The sequence below is a fragment of the Echeneis naucrates genome, chromosome 18, assembly GCF_900963305.1.
Source record: "Echeneis naucrates chromosome 18, fEcheNa1.1, whole genome shotgun sequence".
Classification (NCBI taxonomy): domain Eukaryota; kingdom Metazoa; phylum Chordata; class Actinopteri; order Carangiformes; family Echeneidae; genus Echeneis; species Echeneis naucrates.
The window spans coordinates 14402066-14423226 of NC_042528.1; the positions used below are offsets into that span (position 1 = coordinate 14402066).

Genomic DNA, 21161 nt, shown 5'->3' on the forward strand with positions numbered 1-21161 from the left:
AGCACAGAAACAGCGCTGGTTAAAGTCTCCAATGACATTCTAATGGCCTCAGACAATGGATCAGCCTCCATACTTCTCTTTCTAGATCTCAGTGCTGCATTCGACACCATAGATCATAATATTTTACTACAGAGACTGGAACATGAAATTGGGATTAAAGGAACTGCACTAAGGTGGTTCAAATCCTACTTATCAGATAGACATCAGTTTGTTCATGTTAACATGTTTATCTGCTTCCTCTAGGCAACATTATTAGGAAACACAGCATCAACTTTCACTGTTATGCAGACAATACTCAGCTGTATTTATCAATGAAGTCTAATGAAGTCAGTGACATAGTCAAACTGGGTCTCTTTAAATAATTTTATAAATAGTTTGGTCTAGACCTGCTCTATATGTAAAGTGCCTTGATGAAACTGTACAAATAAATCTGACTTGATTTGATTTGATTTACTGACTGAATAAAAATTATTGAAAAATTATAATTAAGTAAATATATATATATATATCATTAGTTGTGCAAAAATTCTTTCAATATTTTTTCTGAGGCCTTCACTGAATAACTTGAAGGCCCAGAGAGTTCCCTTCTCTCAGGCACAAACAATGGAACTGGAGGTCTCAGGCTTACTCAGATTCATTTATTGCAGGTGGGGTCAAAACCAGGTATGCAAATTAACACCAAGGGTACAGTTATCTGGCAGGCTAAATGCTATGGTCGGGACAATCAAAACTGGGTCATTCACAGGAAAGTGCTCAAGGAAATGCAATGCTGGAGCACTGACTCAAAGGACACAGAAGGGAAGGGAAACACAGCTTAAATACACAAGGAGAGGGGGATAAAAACATAGGTGAAAAACATTAGGGCGGGGAAAGCAATCACTCAGGCGGGGAAGTTTGACCAGAAGACAGGGCTAAGACGAGGACTTCAAAATAAAACAGGAAGTTACACAACGAGAATAGAAAACTCAACTAATCCCTAACAATAGACACTTGGCACTAATTGACCCTGACATCCACCTTAAGAAGGGCCACAAAGTTAATCTTCAGAGGCTTACAGTGTCAATTAGCTAGTATTGTATCACTGTAACTGCTGACAGTATTTGACCAGTCCACAAAGAGTTATATATATTGCTGTTTATAACTTGAAAATAGCTTGAAGTCGCCGTGTTTAGATGGATTGCTGTGTCCACAAGAGCACACAGACACACACACACAACTACATACCGGCGTACACACGCATATTTTGGCCTCCATCCCAAGAAGGAAATTTTGGTGTTGGTCATCTTGATGTCATCCATCCTGAGATCGACCACCAGGTCCACCATTTTGTGCTCCATACTCTAACACACACATACGCACCCACCACCAAACAGTTAAACACATACACTTCAACACACACATACACACACACACACACACCTAAACTTCCCTTCTGTTTCCTTCTGCAGTATACATTGCATTCATCACTTCTTACTTCAGAAAGCATTTTTGCTGTTCTTCAGGAACACTAATTGTCTATTGATGTCTTTGTGAAATAAATAGTGATATTCAGAGTGCTTGGCTTGTGTCTATATAGTGGAATATCTATTATTAATTACTGGTTGACTGGGGTTACTGCTTGAAATCTCACCTTCCCCTTTTTATTATTTGGCAACTAGTGGCATTAGTCACTGTCACTAGCGACATTTGTCAAGCTGAGTACTTATGGAGGAACCTCAAGGCCAGGTAATACTGAGCTCAGATGACCAGGCAAAAAGCAGGTTGTTATGCTTGTTAGACAAGAACCCACTAACCATTTTGAGGGCCATGAAATGCTGTCATTGAGTTCCTGATAATGGGTGGAATGGTGGGGCCAAAAGGACATCTCTATATGTGGAAGGGATGTGAGTAAGCTCTCTTGAATAGATTTATTCTCTTAGTCTTTTAGCTTTCGTTAAATCTTTTGGCATAGGATTGGTAGAGGGTGGAGTTTTTTTTATATAGCCCATGAAACATCAGACACATTTCACTAAAGGCAAAAGTTTAATTAAGTTTCATTATTTCATCCTCTGGCGCTTGAAAGAGCATAATATATACAAGATTAATGATGTATTTATTTATTCATTCACTTACACGTTGAAATTTTATAATTACTAACATTTTTAATATGTAAATATTTTTTATTTTAACGTCACATCATACTCAAACTTATGATAACAATAAACATAAATCTTGTCTATAATGACACTGTATAGGAACCTTTTTTAGCCAAGCAAAATGATTACAGATTGGGCTAATGAAAATGGAACATAAATTGTAACATGAATTCCTGCATTACTGTACACAGCACTGACACCTTGACTCTGACAGGCTGAAAAATGATTTCAAGATATTTACAAACTGAACAAACAAAGTTAGTGGTGTATGAAATGCCACAGTGTTGATGTCAGGACAACGCCTCCATCTATTGTCCTACATATGAAGATGGAGAAGAACAGCTTCCTCCAGTACTTGAAGTTAGCCCACATTTCCTGACAAACATTATAGTTCTTCACCTGGAGACAAGTGTTGACAAATGCAGAGCTGTTGTTTGATGTTAATCTGTCAATTTTCATAAAATGAATGGGCATAAACAGGTCTTTTGTCTGTTTTGAATCTGACTCCCCCACTCACCCTCTCTGTCAGTGTCTTCGTTGCTCTGTCACAATCACCCTCACTCTGCCACTCTCATTCTGTCATCCTCACCCTGTAATCCTCATTCTATCATTTATACCCCAACTCTCTGACTCTGTCACTGTCACCATGACTGTGTTATCTTTATTCTGTCATCCTCAGGCTTTTACACCCACAATCTCTCACCCTTGCACTGTCATCCTCACTGTATCATGCTCACACTGTCATCCTAACTCTTAATCAGTCATTCTCCTACCCCCATGCTGTTGTTCTGTCACCCTGATTGAGTCATCCTACTCAGTCATCCTAAATTTGTCATCCTCATTCTGTCACTCTGTCACTGCCATCCTAATTCTCACTCACTCATTCACTCTGTCACCCTTATTCTGTCAATGTCATGCTGCCAGCAGCCCTTTAGCTGTTGTTAGCTCTGCTCCTGATGTTCATCTCAGAACTATGACTGTTCAAAGGGAACATCCTCTGAATAACACCAAGGTCTACATTACTCCTGAACGTCTCTGTGGTGAAATAATAAGCCATGGGATCCAGTACTGTATTGAGAGATGCTACCATCACACTGTATTGGTATGCAGTTTTCATGGAGCATGTTATGTTCCCTTGGTACAGAGAGAGCACACCCAGGGTGGCGTGGTAAGGGAGGAAGCTAAACATGAAAATTAAGAGGCTAGAAGCAATCATTCTCTGGATCTTTCTGCTGTCCACTAAGTTGGTCTGGGCAGCAGCGCTTTGTTGAACAGCATAGCCCAAACCCCAGGAACAGACCAGCATGATTACCAATGGTACACCAAACCCCACTAGCAATGTGGGCAAAACCACTTGAGGTTGAATAGCATAAACTGGCAAGTTATCAAAGCAGTTCTGGGAAGAATCTTGTCTGTGCTTGGAGAAGTAAATAGGCAGGCTAGCTCCAAAGGTGAGCATCCATATTCCAAGACAAACCAGTGGTGCCTTTTTCCTCCCTTCCTTGACACGCAGTGACATTGGGAAGTTTACAGCTATGCAACGGTCAAGGCAAATGCAAGTGAGGAGGAAGATGCTCCCATACATGTTGGCCTTCAAGACTAGACCGAGACCATCACACAGTCCCTGAGGAAGATCAGTAAAACCCAGATAGTAGTAGATCCTTACAGGCAATGTGAGGATCAGAAGTGTATCTGCAATGGCAAGGTTGGTCATGTAGACTATAGTGTGTGATCTGGATTTGGTGCAACTGAAAAAAAAAGCCAGTGCTACGAAGTTGAAGATGAGACCAACAATGGAGATGAAGGAGTAGATACACACAGTGAAGATGTTGCTGTAGTAGTCAGTATTGTTGTGCAGGCAGGCAGAGTTGTTGATGGACATGATGGCCTGAATGAGGGAGGAAAGAGAAGAGTGTGAAAAGAGTGATTACACCCTCTCTGACCAGCATAATCATGCACACACAGCAGATAGATAGTTTTGTTTGTTAATTTATACAGTGGTTTGAATATGTTTCTATTGAATTACATTTTATAAATCTTCTCATTGTTGTGTGTAGATTATTTACAACAATTAACACAAACTAAGACCTGATAAGCCTGACTTAAACGATGTCAGGAACACGTAGTGTCATTTCAGTGTTCTGTCCTCTTTTCGTCACATGCTGTTTTATTTTGTTTGTCTGTTTCATTCTCCTATCTTCCCGTCTAGTTCCGCCTGTGTGATTGCTCTCCCCACCCTTATGTGTTTCACCTGTGTCTCATTGTCTCCCTCGTGTATATGAGTTGTGTTCCCCATTCCTGCTGTGCCAGATAATCTTGTTGGTTCCACAGAAGCATTCCAGCCTTTTTCTCTCCTGAGTGTTTCCCTGTTGTGACCCTTGTTCGTTTATTGTCGCCTGACTTTTGCCTGCCGGACCTCTGTACCTCTGCCCGATTCTCTGATTCCCTGGATTTGACCCTGATTCTTAATAAGCGACCACTGACCCTGCCTGAACCCTGACTCCTCCATTGCTCCGTACCTGATAGTACGATCTGGCCAGACTATGAACATATCAGAGCCACGCTGCATGCACAAGGGGTTCAGCTGTACCAGCAAGACCAACAGATTGCGCAGATCCGTCATGAGCTTTCAAAAGCCACCTCCACCTCCACCTTGTGCTGAAGCTCAGAGTGTCACAGTCTCTAAAGGTGACTGATCATGTGGGACAGCTGCACAGAGTCTGCATGCATCGTCTGGATCCATTGCTGTGGTTTCTCCTGCTCCTCCAGCCACCACTGCAGAACAGCCTGACCTCCAAGAGCCCTGCACCATAAGATGTCGGGCATCTCTGGTGACTGTCGGTCCTTCCTGACTCTGTGTGAACTACACTTCAAATTCCAGGCCCTGGCATTCCCATCAGACAGAGTCAAGATAGCTTACATCATATCTCATCTGAACAGCTACAGCCTGGGCCACCTCAGAGTGGAACAGACACTCTGGGGTATGTAATTCGCTACCTGTATTTCTTCAAACTGATTTTTCATTCTGCCACCCCAGGCAGAGAGGCTGCTAAGGCACTAGTAAATCTAAAACAGGGCAGACGGTCAATTAGGGACTGGGCCATCAAGTTCCATACCTCCATACCTTAGCTACTGACAGTGGCTGGAATCAATCAGCGCTTCTATCAGGGACTCTCAGAGCACTCCACTGTAAGAGAGGTTCTCACAAGTCTGTTGTATGTTAAGGCTGAGAAGTTTGAATTTCACAAAGACCAGGTTAGTTTCCTGGGATTTGTAATTCCGGAAGGGAAGATGGACCCTTCAAAAGTTCACTTGATGCTGATCTGGACCACTCCAACCTCCAGGAAGGAACTTCAATGCTTCCTAGGTTTTACTAACTTCTATAGGAAACTCATCAAGGGGTTCCATTTTGTGGCTGCCCCCCTTCATGCACCAACCTCTTCCAAGACTCTTTTCCAGTGGTCTCCTCCCACAGAAGCAGCCTTCCAGTGCCTGAGGGAATCCTTTGCTGTAGCTCCTGCCCTCCCCCTGCTGAACTCTGACCAGCAATTCATCATCAAAGCTGATGCTCAAGGCTTGATTATGTCCTGTCTTACAGACCAGGCTCGAAGAACAAAAAGCCAGATTCTTTTCATTCTTTGGGATGTTTTCCCCCAAGGAACCATAGGAAATATACTCCCCCATCATGCCCTCAAAAAGAGGGGCTACACTTGGACCACTGAATCCAAGGTGATGGAAGGCAATGACACGGGTCTAGGAATTGTCTGGTTGGCTTCTAACCGTTTGTGCCCGCCAATCGCCGGAGTGAGGTCATTCTTCTCAGTTGTCTGGCCTTCCAGGAGGCACACTTTTTAGAATGGCTGAAAGATTTTTAAATTCCTTAAATGAGGAAGGATGCCATTGAATTCATCTCTGCATGTACAGTTTGTGCTTAACAGAAGTTGTCCACTGCTCCCCCAGCTGGTCTGTTCCAACCTCTGCCCATCCCTCGACACCCTTGGTCAGACATCTCAGTGGACTTGCCTGAGTCTCAGGGTAACAGTCATCCTCACAACAGTACAATGATTTTCCAAAATAGTTAAATTCATTCCACTCCCCAAACTCCCATCTGCAAAAGAAACTGCTGATATCCTCATGAGTATTTCAAGATTTTGGATTCTGTCTTTACCAGCGATCCAGTTCATTCCCCAATTCTGGAGGGCATTTTGTGACTTGATTAATTATAATCTCACCTTTGGCTACCACCCCCAAAGTAACAATCAAGCAGAGCACCTAAACTAGGACCTAGGAACAGGGTTTCGTTGTTTGACTGCTCAGAACCCCTCCTCCTGGGCCAAATGCCTCCCCTGGATTTAATTCACTCATAATACCTTGCCCAATCCATCTACCAGCCTAACCCCCTTTCAGACTGTGTTCAGCTACCAGCCTTTTCCAGAGCCTAGAAAAGGATGTCCCAGTTCCATCTGCTGTGGCCAAGGTGCGATGGTGCTGAGGGATATGAGTCCGTGCAAGCGAGGCTCTCCTAAAATCTAGTGCAACTGTGAAGCAATTGTAGTCCATTATTTGCTCTGCCCTGCATAACCACCAGGGTTCAAGCATTAGAGATAGAATGGAATAAGGTTTAAGTGTTCCTCCAACGAGCATGAAACTCTTTTAGATATTTATTTGAAGTAGGAACAGTGAAAGTAGCACGGGCTGGACTAGCAGGAGCTGAGTCCCCTTGTGGAACTACAGGCTGCCAGGGGGCTAGGGCAATGCAAATGATGGGCCCCAATGAAATTTATGCACCATCCACAGTATGGAAATCAGAACTGACAAATGTCTGCGAGGCCTGTGAGGTATTCATTCATTCATTCATCTTCAACCGCTTATTTGTTTATCCTCATTAAGGTGAGACACTGAGAGGGCATAATCCTGAAAAGGAATCAACATCAAGGGAGATTCAGCCACATGAGGGTCCCCCACCCAGGGACAGGCTGGAGGGCCATCCTATCTGACCACCAGAGGCACAAAGATGGCTGTGTGTGTCCAGAATTGGTGGCTTTTTTTATCAGTTCCCTCACTGAACTCACCTGTTCAATGGAAGTCTTCATCATAAGAAGAGTGCTTTGGTTTGACCCCAATTTTCTTTTCTCTGCTTTTATTTTTATATTTCTCTGTTAGTGTAAGGTATTTCATAGCCTTGCTTATATTGCTGTTGTAACTACAAGTTAATATTTTACTGAAATGAGATCATCATTTGGTCCAGATCAACATTTATTACAATTATTACAAGTATTATTGTATTAATTTCTGATATTCAGTAACTGATGACCTAACAATGTACAGATAGAATGACATTACCTGCTGTGATCAGAACAGATGAAAATTCCCTGGAGAGGAGAACTAGAAAAGAAGACGCTATCAGCACAGCATACTGACATACTGCTCCATCTGTCACAGCGCTGATGTGGTAGACTCACACAGGAAGTTGATCAATCTTAAGATTTCTCTCTCTTGTGTGTCTTTTTGACTCTGCAGAATCTATCAAAAGTTTATACTGCGGCTTCATTAACTATCTTCTCTTATTGTCTTTTTATATTTTGAAATTTAATTATGTCACTTGTTTCATTTTGAGACTATGTCAAGTTCAAAGAGGTCTGAAACTATCATAAGACTAAAATACTAAACCTGGACAAAAGTGGATTCTACATTGCGGTCTAGTAATAGTTATAGATATTGAAAAGATGTTTGTGAAGGAATAACACTATGTGGTCTTCACATATATCAGATCCAATTCACTGTAATTACACGGCTTAAAAGAAGTTGTGCTAGAGCTTTCCGAAGTCACAACACTGCAGTCATCACCATTAGCTATGCTCCAAGCTCCACCCAAGAATCAACAAGACACTCTGAGCATTGTCAGTTTCAATACTACAGTTTTATTTATTATAGATTTTTAAAGAAAATTTAAATCTTAAACTTCACATTCAGAGCCTTTTGGTGATGTGTTGATGTAATTCACTGTATTGTTGTTAGTTCAAAGATAATTCTCATAACTGAAATAACTGAGCTTACTGACAATATTATACTGTTATATTGATTTGATTTATTGTGAGACTCCAGTGCCATCTAGTGGAAAAGGCATAACATCAACAATATGTACAAATATAAATGCTGAAAACAAGGTAATTTCTTCATGCACTTTATGACACCCTTTGATTTTAGACACTTAATATAATTAAAAATGTATTGACTTTAATAATAATTATTTCTTTATACTATCTTTATTATTGTAGCTTTTATGTTTATGGGAGCATCTGATGTAATTTCTTATTTTGAAAGTATTTATTGTTTGAAAAGTTCTGTACAAATCAAGGTTATTATTCCTTATTATTATGAGAAAAGCCTTTGCCTCCTGAGTAAGCATAACAGTGTAGCTATTAAAAAAAAACAAATAAACAAACAAATAGATCTGCTCATCGGGGATACAGGATATAGGGTAATCAGTATCAGCCATGGAATAGATGCCCATGAAACATTATCTTAGCTGAGTGACGACTATATACGTAACAGGAACACAGCGCACAAGCATCGAATGTATGTTCATGTATAATCATAGAGGGTACAGGCCTATACACAAATTATTTAGGTCAGTCTTGACGAATACATTTAAGGTGACCCAATGTGCCTTCCACTGAGTGACATTTAGGGCAGATTGGAGAAACAGAAGGGTATAAATAATGTGGTTTTGTGCAGGAGTAGTGCAGTCTTTGGGTTACTTTGAATCGTATAAGTTGGTGTCTGGAGTTATAGAGCGGTTGTGGATGGTGGTAAGGCAGGTCACCCAGTCACCAACACTAATTGTGATGACAAGATCTTCCTCCCAGGATTCCTTTAAATGCTGTGAGGGTGGCGTGTCATGTGCACTGAAAACAACAACATAACGAGAAACAAGTCTTATTGAGTCAGGGCTTGCTTCTTGATAGTGTACAGTACGGGGGAGGTTGGAAGTGACTCAAAGTTAGATATGTTCATGCGGGCATAGTCTCTAATCTGAAGGAAATGAAAGTAATGCGAGGGAGGAAGTGCGCACTTGGCGTTGACCTGGCAAAGGTCTTGTCGTTGTAGAAGTCTGCTAAAGTAATGAGGCCTTTAGTTTTCAAGAGCATAAAAGTATTGTCAGTAAGTGAAGGGGGTAAGTTGTGGTTACAGCAGATGGGCGTACAAGCTGAGATGTCAGGTAAAGTGTTTTCCTTATTTAACACCAAATTTTCAGGGAGCTGGGAACCATGAAATTGTTACCTATGATAGTTTTAGGAGATTTGGTTAACGAGAAAAGAAGGGAGGGAAGAGAACTGTTCGATTGCAAGCCACGCAGGGGTGGAGTTGGTGGCATTATTTGGGTATGCGTTTTGCCAGTACATCAACGCTTGGGCGTTAGCCGCTAAAGAGCAAGGGCTGAGTCACAACTTAAAGCCAGGCTGCTGGAGACCGGAACAAGTTTGGCTGCACTGCACCCAGCCTCCAGTGTCTTGAGTTGCCGTGGTAACCAGGGCAGGGTAACAAGGACCAGTCTAGCTTGGGAGGCCACGACAAAGGACCTCGACACAGCCACTCTCGTCGGACACCTCCTGCTCTTTGCGTGGCCAGTAAACAATCTGCCATTCATTTACCCAAATCCTCAAGAAACACCAGCCGCTTAATTATCATTGTTATATTATGCCATTCCATTTACATATCCAAGCTGACATGTTTCACCTAGTTTATGCTTTGATTTAAACCTGTAGATGAGCATGTTTTCATTTACCCCTTTTTAATTAATAAAACCCCCATAAATTAAGCCATTGTTACATTCCTTTCTTCAGTAATTGTTCTTAAGTCAATCCACAGTAAAGAACATCCCGTCTAGATTGAGACTTGACAAAAGGCAATACTGTACACAATCCTAAGCACAACATTTGTCAAATGTGGAATACATTATATTCATCAGTCGTCTAACATTGGGAAAAAGGGAACCTACCTGGGATGAATCCAGTCTGATCATGGTGGATTATGCTTTTTAAGTTTGTTTGCAAGTATTTCACTTTCCTATTTTTTTTTTATGAGAATGTGTGTCCAAACTTTTGACTGGTAGTGTATATTACCAGGATTTCACCATCTTCTTCTTCTTCTTCTTACTCCCTATTTGGGGCCTTTGTTTTCTGGAGACAAAAGAATCCACCTACATTTTCCTTCATCCCTTGTAGTTCACATCCAGGTGTGAACCCAACAGGGGGTGTCAGGCTCTCCTCTCTGGTTGGCAGAGACAGAGGGAACCGAGATAACAGGGCCGTCACGTCACTCCCTCTTTAAATATGGACCGGGAACTTATTTCATCCTCTTTTTGGTATTCATGCTCAGGCGACCTTCTCGATCAGGTAGATCACAGACGAAAGTGACCTATACATGCATGCTTATTCCCCCTTGTTGGAGTTTCACCCTCACTGGACGAGACGAGACCCAACCCATGTTCACCTGAACAATTTTCTGGATCCCTGAGAGTCAGCTGCTTGCAACCCACTGACCTCTCAGATATTACCCGCAGAAAGAAGAAGGGGTTTCTTCACAGGGACACGTTTAACTTCTACGCCCCGTTGTCTACTGGTTAAGTTGGCCATCCTGTGTTTCATCACACTGATAACACTGATCACACTGATGGACTTATACACACCAGTTCACTTAGGAGAACGACACAAGTAAGAGCTTGCTTCCGCAGAGACATTAGATTGGTGTGTTTCACAATCTTAGTGCTCAGTTATTGTTGTGTGTTTTAACGGCCCGCCGGTCTGCCCTCTGCTGTACTAGAGTAAGAATAATTTTAAGTTTGACTGTTTGTCTATGAGTGTATGTAATTGTATGGCAAGGCAAGTTTATTAGTATAGCACGTTTCAGCAACAAGGCAATTCAAAGTGCTTCACATAAAACATACATCAAATAAAAGCCACATGAAAAGACATTAAATACAATTAGGAAAAGTTACATTGGAAATAAAATAGTACAATTAGTTAAAAAAAAAGTTAGGAATCAAAAACTAAAACAGAGGACAAATAAAACGGGATAAAAGGTACAGTGCAGTGTGAGATATTGATCATAAGCCTCAAGTTTTATTTAAAAATAGGCAACGGCAATCATAAGCCAAATGTGAGTCATTGTTATCCCTTTTGTTTGGAATTACACAAAAATAAATGAGTGCTTATCTTGAGAACAGGTGTTCATATTTCTGACATTACAGTTGGTCAGATATCAATATTTTTCCAATGGCGTTCCATGTTTGGGGCAACTTTAGTTTTGGAGGATCAACAGCTATAAATGTCACATATAAGCTCTTTCGTGGGTAGGGTCGAGGTTATCTCCTGTTTGGGAAGAGAGAAGTTAAAGAGTAATTTCACACTTTTTTTTTGTTTCCTTCTTTCAGCTGCAGTTTACAACAATATTGTACTATTGTGTTGTTGTTCTCTAACCATTATTGTTTTTTACCGTTGTGGATATGACCACCTCTCCTAGTCTAGTTCACACAGCTGGACTTGGCTCTACTACATTTATTACGTGGAATGTGAAGGGACTTAACAATTTCCCTGTCACCCTCTCCCCCTCTCCCTCTTTCTCTCTATCTCCCTCCTTGCATGCGCTGAGAAAAACCATCCTTCTTAATTACAGCTCAACTCCATGAACTTCATGCAACGACATGTTCCTGCCTACACCCCCCCCCCTCCAATGCCTGTCTCTCTCTCTCTCTCTCTCTCTCCCACTGTCCTTCCTTGCCACTGTCTGAATGGGGGATCAAATGAAGCAAAGATGTTACCTTATTATTTCACTTCCAGTTAATTATATTACTTTGAGTTGGACAAACAAAAATAAATTTAACTTAATGAAATTAATTACATTAAGTTACAGTAATTAATGTAATTATTTAATTTTAGCTGCATTTGATAAGTGAGTTGGATTAACTCAGTTAAATTATGTTTCATGGATGTACCTAGTTTGGAGGTACATATATTCATTGGATGGAAATCCTGCCCACAAGTCAACTGAGTTAGGGTTAGGTTTAGTTATTTTTTTTAGTGTGGAGAGTGTGTGATGCAGTTATGAGGGTTTCCTCTTTTATGCCAACACATTGAAATTGGCGTGATGCCAAGCCCCTCGGGAATAACAGAAAAAAACAAAAGATTGATAGTTTTGAGATGATACTGAGTAATTGTGAAATCATTTGGATTAACAAGGTAGGGAGAGTTTGTTCATCTTTGAGGCATGGCCTTTGAGGGTTACTTACTGTGCCGATGGTGCTCTCAGTCTGACTCAATATTTATACATAGACATGTTTAGGGAGAACTCTGAAGTTATGAGGACTTGAGGAGCTATGAGGATCTTTTTTATGGCAAAAGCGGATGAAGCCTCAAAAACTCGCCACACCACCACTCCAAGCAAGCATAATTTTCACAAATCTTCATTCATGTACGTCAATCTTGAGCAAGGGGCTCAATTTAATTGATTTTCAAAGTGGTGCAGTTGAGCAATTTTTTGATGCGCATTTTTGCAACCAATGAAACTGAAAATTTCATGCAGTCCTGACAATCTCACCGACTTTCATACATTTTGGAGTATGTTTAAGTCTCCAAAAAGGCCATTGAAGCAGCAGAAGGATAGTAACACCACGAGATGCAGTAGGGCTCTATCACTATAGAGCAGACTTGTTTGTCTAGCACTTCCTATGAATGCTTGATTGAATAGAGATCTGGGGAATTTGAAGGCTAAGACAACAACTCAAACTCATAGTTCATTCACAGGTAGCCAGTCCATCACAGGACCAAAACACAGACCCGGACCCATTTCTACCGCAAGGAAAATTAAGAGGGACATAAAACAGATTAAATAGAGCACATAACAAAATTCTCAAAAAAATTTCTAAATTCTGGCACGAGGTTGCAAAGATCTCAAAAGTGACTTAGATGTCACTTTGGTCGTAAAATAGTTAAATATGCTAAACCTTAATCTTGTTTTTTTTTTTTTTTTATGAAATCAGCCTGAGAATTTATTTCTTTGTCTTTTTGTTTGTATATCCTCAGATCAACACCCAACAACATAAATACCATCTGAATAATGAAAAAAAAAAAAAAAACTCTTTGTAGGTTTAGTCTAGGCATTTTCTCAGATCAACAACAAGAAATGTTTCAGACAGCTTGAGCACCATGTCTCCTCCCATGCCAAGAGTGGTTCTTTTCCCAGTGCCACCTTCATACACCTAAAAATCACAGAGGATTCCTGTGCAAGTGTAACGGGCCCAGATTTTGAATCCCCAGGGGTGGGGCTTGCTTTTGACATACTGCCTTATAGGGCTGTGCGTTCCTCTGAAAGATACCATAGAGTTGTACTTTTCCTGGGTGATCTCAAGACATTGTTTGCAGAACATATCAAGCCATGGACAAATCTTCCAGCATTTGTCCCCTTCTTGCCTGTTTGATGAAAACATATTGCCAGCGAAGTGAAGAGATGCAAGGAGGGTCTGAAAACAGTTGCGTGACATGTTATCAGCTACCGCAGTGCACCTTGTGTTGTTTTCCCAGTGGGAAGCTTGTCTGGAGGTGTGACACTATCTTTTGAAGGTGCAGTCAGGGGCTTCGAAAGGTTTCTTTCTCCAAGAAAACTTATTTTCTTGGCCAGTAGGATTTTTCTTGGTTGAGGTACTTCTCTTGGTAGACACTTCCCCTTCTGGTTGAGGCACTTCCCCTTCTGACTCACATTCAGACTCACTAGACTCCTGATTCAAGGGAGTATAATCTGGATTTTCGACAGGATCATCTTCATCTGAGCTGGTACTACCAAATCCCTCAATCTCACTTTCATCTCCATTCTGAATCATGTCCAGAATCAAATGGCTATGCTTATCCCAATCCCATCTCTTTTTCTTGTTCATCTAGGGAGAAAAAAATTGGAAATATTCATGCCTTACAGCTGATGTCATGATGTAGTCCTAGACCTGCCATGTTAGTAGCTAGCTACTTGGTGCCCAACAGGTCTTATTGCAACCCATGAATAAAATTATATAAAATTATTAGATTTTTATATAATACATTTATATATTAAGCTAGAACAAACAATATCTAACTAAATATAATTAAATCAAGGGTTAGCAAATAGGGTTATCAAGTAAACTGATCAGATCATGATTAGTTTTCTTACATAAGTCACAACGATTTTTTTCAACGGTTTTTAGGCAAATTTTCCGATGTGACATTTGTGTCACAACAATATTTACTTGATTGTTTTATACAAAGTTCTTCAAGAAATGTGTAAACAATAGTTTATTTTTAACAAACAGCATGATATTTAAACATTGCAATCCTTGAATTGGATAAATCTTACCTTTTAGCCTCAGAAAGTGCTAGCTTCAAATTAGGTAGCTAGCTGGTTTTTCCAAATGCAACTTTCAGTCATGTTCAGTTGATTGGTATGGAAACACATGATCACCCCACTGGTCACATGACCTATCATAAATGCACTATCTGTGTTACTCTGGAACTTCATCTGAATCCTACTCAAGGATTTAGCTTAACATGGAACCTTCCAAAACGTTAATAGGGCGTGAGACAAACGTGTCACTGTGGGCCCTTATGGGTTAATCGAGTAGTTAGAGTTGTGAGAAATTTGTCATGAGGTTATATGATTCCTCTAATGAGCACTGGCCAGCTGTCACTCTATTGTGAGAGGGAACAGGTGGCAAGTCAGAGGTCAACAGCTGATGAGGTTTTTATTTCGATTGATTAAAATTTGACTCCTAATCATCAGGAGCTGTTCTTATGATGATCCTCCACGTTTTACCTTCCGTATTTTGGCTTAAATTTAATGAGACATATACACATTCTCCTGTCTGTCAGACAGCCTCCCATTGTCACGGTTTACGTCAGCCTGTGATCATTATTTTAAATATTAAATAGTCTCTGCACTGCACGTCTTGGCCACGCTGACACACATTTACGCGCATATATGCAGAATGAAGTGGGAGCGCTGCAGTGATGCTGAGCTCCAGTGAGTCCGGGACGAAGGCTTGACGTAAGGGACTGGGAGGGGCGGGGCCTGAGTTTCGTATCGAATGTCCAGCAGATCACCGACAGAGCCAGTTTGTCTGTCTCATTCATCATCGCTACTGAGCACCGAGTACACCGGCAGCTGCTGAGCTCTCCACCCTGTCTCCACCGAACATCGAAACGAAGGAAAGCAGCCATCACTTGCGGTAAGACCCGCTCTGCACACGGCTGGAGGTGGTTAGATAACAGTGCCGTCCAACAGGGCGAGGGGAAACCACCAGCCTATAACATCACTTATGGGCAGTGAGCGCGTGCAACGCTTAGCAGGCCTTTATTGTGACGTTTCGGGTTGATGGTGTTGTTTGAATTATCTGCTATCTGCTCTGCTGTTGCATAACCTGCTAAAAAAAATGTAGTGCAGGCTCCTCGGTGATAACAGCTCACTGACCTTGTTGGATTTTTTAGGCTCGTGTACATCTTCGTTATCACGCTGGTATCACTGATGACGTCACACAGCCGTGAAGGATCCTTGGAGCATCAAACACCTCAGTGTCTCCGTTAAACATACAACAGAAAGGTCATTTTCACGTTGCTGCATCAGCTGCTCCTCTAACACAACATTAAATAACAATAGTAACATGGTGTGTAACATCTATAGATAACCTACATTATGTGTAATGGTGCTTTAGTATTTTACTGAATAACATTTGAAACAGCAGCTTTTTTAAGCCCCAACCATCACTTTGGATTAGATTCTGTATCTTCTCTTCTATTTAAAATCATCACAAACCAAATACATTCCGTTTTTTGAGGATAAAAAACACTGATCCTGGACGTTTCTCTCTGCTTTCTGTTCATTATATAAGTTTTCCGTACTATCTTTAGTTGCACCTGCGGCTGACAGATTTAGGCGCAAAAATCATACTGTGATGGTATTACAGATTTTAGTGTGAATGGTCATTTGTGTTGATTTTTGGATCAGAACAAACAGTCATGTATCTTCACTAATAGAGAGGATGATCTGTTGTTCTATGGCTGCAGCACCAACACACTTTGCTTTTTTAGGCGCACATTTTCTTCTTATCAAAACATAAAACCTGCAACTCCCATGATGTTGAGGATGGTCAGTCCGATTAATGTGTTGATTGTGGATCTTGTTGATGAAGAGGATAGAGAAGTCTTTTTGGGTTAGTGGATTTCTCTACCCTGGTGATGTGAAACAGTAGCAGATTGTAAAAAAGAAAGGCTTTCAATCACAGATGAGTTTTGATGTTTATCAATGGGGACTAAATGAATAGGCTGCGTAACATATTTTTGGGATATTTATAAACCAGTGGTTCTCATCATGATTTGGCTAACAATTCATCAGTGTTCTGGCCTTTAAATCAGAGATTTGGCTATTCAAGCCATTATTTTGCCATCAGTTAATTCAGTCCATCTATTTATTATTTTTTGATCAATTGTCTGGTCTTTAAGCAAATTTTTTTGAAATACTACAGTAGGGGACGTCAACTATGATCTAATAAAGTTTCTGCTATTCGACCAACTGATTAACTTAACCTGTAGTTTGAACTTGATCATATTTTGTGATTTTTTTTTTTTTTTTTTTTGGACAAATTAATAAAAATACCTGCTGATGACAATGTAGGATAGGTTATCAGTATCTTTCAAAATGACCTACTGTTAACTAGTTCCTCCAAGATAAACCAGTTAACCAAGGACACAGAGTCCAACCTCCTTCACTGGAACTGATGCTTCTTCTATTGGATTTGGCACCACTTCCAAATCCTAATATGTATGTTGTGGGAGATGTCTCATTTCTTCTGTCAATTAGTTAACTCCCACTAACACCAGACCGTCCTGATATGCACCAATAACCAGTGTTAGGTCACTAATTGGACTTTCACTGATGGTCACTCCTTCCAGCTTTAATTTGGAAGGGCTGAGCCACAGCTATGTAGATGTAAATGTCTTTCACTGAATGAGCGAATAAAGTTACTTCATTGGTTCATTGGCTGTTCTTTCAAAATGGTTTGGTAGGAATAGTTTTGATTCCAACATTAGTGTGTGTTTTTATGGGCACTTAAACCACTTCTACAGTAACCTTTTCAACAATTTATTTAAAAAAACCACTTAATCTAGTCCTAAGATAAACTTTAGCTCTCTGTAGAAGAGTGGACACACTGGGTAGAAAGCAAAACCCACCATACAGTAAGTATTATGCTATTGTGATATGCCATTTCAGTCCTTAGCAAATATATGTTAATACATGTTGAGTGTGTGATATTTAACACTTAATTTAATTATTGTGTCAAGTCATGGTAATGTTACGCATCTAATAGTATATTAGCATGCCAACATTTGCATAGTTTGATTAATTCAGTAATTTGTACATTTAATGGTCTAACATGCCAGCACTTCAGGCTGCAAAACTTTGCATATTAGTGTGACGATGCTGTATTCTACCAAGGTTAGCATATGAAGTTGCTATGTTAGCATTATGTCAAAGTGAGAGGTTAGTTGGATTGGTGTCGTATCTTAAAGTACTGGACAAGACCATAAATTTTCATGTCAGTCCAAACTGTTTGTAATCATTCACTGCGGATCTTGCCCAAGTTCACAACACTTAAAAGCTTGTGTTATACACTGGTTGACATAGTAACAGCTGTGTAACATATATGTTGCACACTGATTTGCTGAGCTTTGCAAAGAAATATGAAATTAAACTACTGAGAATGTAAGAAGATAATTGAAACTCATGTTAAATAAACAGATAATGGCCCAACGGCTGCACTTCTGTTGTAACTATCAGTGGTCCTGTTCTTGGCTAGGGGTGGGGTGAGGGGGGTATGTGCAGAGGGGGTCATGGTCAATGAATTGCGAGCCAGTCCTCATGAAAAATCAGCAACAGAATAATCCACTACATGTAATACATTTGATCTTTGTTATGAACTGGTGGTACAACAAGAGGGCTCTGGGCTCAAAGCCCAAACGTGGGCCCTTTACAGATTCTCAGTGGGTTGTAGTAGGTGTAGCCCTGCACAAATAAGCATTGTAGATAATGGCTGGATTAAATGCTTCTATTTAAAACATTTTGAACCTGAACAGAACCAGAACCCAGTTTAATAAAGCTGTTCACTAAGGTCAGGGATTGTGGTGGAAAGCTGTCTTATACAACCTGCTAGAACATGTCTGTGCAGGTCCAATGAGCCTTTTGTTTAAGTTGTGTGTGTGGCTGTAACAGGATGCTGGGAGCTGTAGTGCCTGATATAAATATGTTTTCTCAAACAGTGGTTTGCTGTGGATCAACTATGCTCGCTAGGTACTCATCTGTCTGCTGCTTGTCATAATGCAGGTGACATCATTGTTTTTGTACAGTGAAACCAAAACAATGAGCTGAAAGACAATAAGTGCATTGAAATGGTAAGTGCAGCTTTAATAATGATGGCACATGATGTAGCAGTCACACCCATCATAATCATTCTATACCAAACATACATCTGTGATTTCCATGATGACTCATGGAGGATTTGTGCTGTCACGATTGGGCAAATCATGGCAGGACAGAAGGAGAAAAGGACCAGGAGAGGTTGAGATCATTTAAAACTGTGAGGGAGGGAGAGATCTGTGGCGGTGATGTGATGTCCTCCAATAGTGGTAATTGATAACATTGAGACTTTATTGTATTAATTATAGGAGGGAAGGAAAATAAAATGGAAGCACAACATTGAAATCCTGGTCCTGGTCTGTCACATTCCAATTTTTGAAGATAGTGCTTTATTCAGCACATTTTGTGTAAGCATTCTAAAAACTAATGCTTGAATTATTAAAAGCTGAAGAAGTTTGGGTCTTATCATTTTCTATCTGAGGCTTCTTTCTCACCAAGCTGAGTGGCCTTTAATCCAACCAATCTTTGCATTCTCCTCTGAGATCTGACAGCCCTCAGAAGGTCTTTTACAGAGCTGCTGTTCACTGAATTTCTGCCTCCAGTCAAAGTCACATATTTGCACACCTGGTTCTGCAGGATGATGGGATCATTGTAGGAATAAGCTGTTGTTACTTATCACTGATAAGTGACTATATATATAGTCACTTATGAGAAGTTATTCAGTTCAATCAAATTCCATTATTTTTCTCACAGTGGACAATTTTCACTGTTGCAGCAGTAGGGCAAAAAACTCACAAACATTAAATGAGGTAAAAAAAAAAAAAAGGAAGACGAAGAAAATTAAACATGATACATCTAAGAAATAAAAAGAATAAGCAAAAGAATTATAATAAAAAAATAAGAAATAAAAGTGAGAAGATGTTAATGAGAAAAGTGAAAATACCTTTAGCGTGACAGCTGACACACGCATGATCCTTAAAAACAACATTGTGTGATAACATACAGACATGTTTTCTGCAGCAGTGTTTTTTTAGCCTCAGGTGTCAACATCACATTAGTTCAGTGTTTGAAATAAAACAGCTTGAAGACATTTCCTAGACTGTGAATTTTTTCTTTTGTTCTTTTCTCTTCTGAGAGGTGGCTCCAGTGTTTAGTCACTAACTAAGAGCTTGATAAAGTGATTATAAGCATTTATAAACAATAACTTGATGATTAATTTAAATTATTGATGATTTATCAACCTTTATAGATCATGGACAAATTTAAGATGGTTTAAACATTAAAAAATACACTACTGCTGCTCCAAACATCCCAATTTTTTTATTTTTTTGATTGATTTCCAAGTAGGTTAAGTCCAATGAATAGCTTGATATAATACAAAGATAGGTGGTGAACTGCCAAACGCTAAGGTTACCTAGAAGTGATAAAGGCCTTTTTCAGGCAACCAAAAATTGGTTGACAACGTACAGCTGTTCTGCAGCAGTGGAGGTTAATTAAGCCTTGAGAGTTGGTGCTTCCAGTTCCTACAAGTGCCCCAACTTTTCTTGATCACTCCCTGTGTCTGCATACAAACTGTGGTACCATTACCTTATGAGGATTATTTGAATGGTATTGTACTGTAGAAAGTAGTGTGTTGCTATGAAAAAAAGAAAGTCACGAAAAAGGCAATTAACAATGGACAAAAGACCATAACACTTCAAAATGTAGGCCTTTTCTACATAGAAATTGCACAGAAATCAACTTGTCAGTACAATTTTCATCAACATTAAAAGGTTCTCAGAAAATGGGATAAAGTTTTATAGGAAGACGTCTGGCAGATGCAAAACCACAGCAGAATCAGAAGACAAAGTCTCTGAGAGGCAACAGCTTCAAGCACACCTTAACAGTGAGCAAGTCTCAGTTTCAACTGTGAAGAGAAGACTTCAAGTTTCAGGGTGACAGGTCGAGTTGCAGCAAGAAAGCCATTGCTAAGACGTCAGAATAAGAAAAATTGGCTTCCCTGGGTGAGGAAATACCATTAATGGACTACTGAAGACTGGAAGAGGGTGTTAGGGACTGATGAATCAAAATTTGAAATCTCAGGATTTTTGTACATAATCAAGTAGGCAAAAGCATGGTTCATCAGTGTGTGAAATCAACTGTCAAACATGGAGGACAAAGTATCATGTGGCTGTTTTTCCGGAGGGGGTCGGTGACTTGGACAGATTGAGAGGCACGCTGAACCAAAACACAGAATCCTGCAGTACCATGCAGTCCCCTCTGGTATGCATCTAGTTCATCCTACAAGATAATGACCCAAAACATAAGTTGAAGTTATGCCAGAACTACCCGAGGAAAAACTAATAAAATGGTAAGCTTGACATGGAGTGGCCAGCAGTCTCCAAAATTAAACCCCTTGGAGGTGGTTTGGGATGAACTGGAGAGAAGAATGAAAGCAAAGCAGCCTACAAGTGTCATGCATTTATGGGAAATTTTGCAACAGAGTTTAGAAGAGATTTTTGAAGAATATTTAATTTTCCTTGTAGAAAGAATGAAATCAGTGTGTTCAGTTCTTATAACTGCCAAAGGTGGTTACTTTGATTAGTCAATAGTTTT

General features: G+C 40.2%; 1 protein-coding gene across 1 annotated transcript; it reads right to left on the reverse strand.

Moving 5' to 3' along the window:
- Window positions 1–1825: 1825 nt before the first annotated feature.
- LOC115058990 (lysophosphatidic acid receptor 6) lies at window positions 1826–7563 on the reverse strand. The gene is made up of 2 exons (XM_029526569.1): window positions 7479–7563; window positions 1826–4023 (listed from the first exon to the last, which is right to left on the reverse strand). The coding sequence occupies exon 2, from the start codon at window positions 4015–4017 to the stop codon at window positions 3067–3069; it is 951 nt and encodes a 316-aa protein (XP_029382429.1). The 5' UTR covers window positions 4018–4023; window positions 7479–7563; the 3' UTR covers window positions 1826–3066.
- Window positions 7564–21161: the final 13598 nt, after the last annotated feature.

Excerpts from the sequence above, each read along its gene's own strand:
- LOC115058990 (XM_029526569.1), bottom strand. The coding sequence starts at position 4,017 with ATGTCCATCAACAACTCTGCCTGCCTGCACAACAATACTGACTACTAC.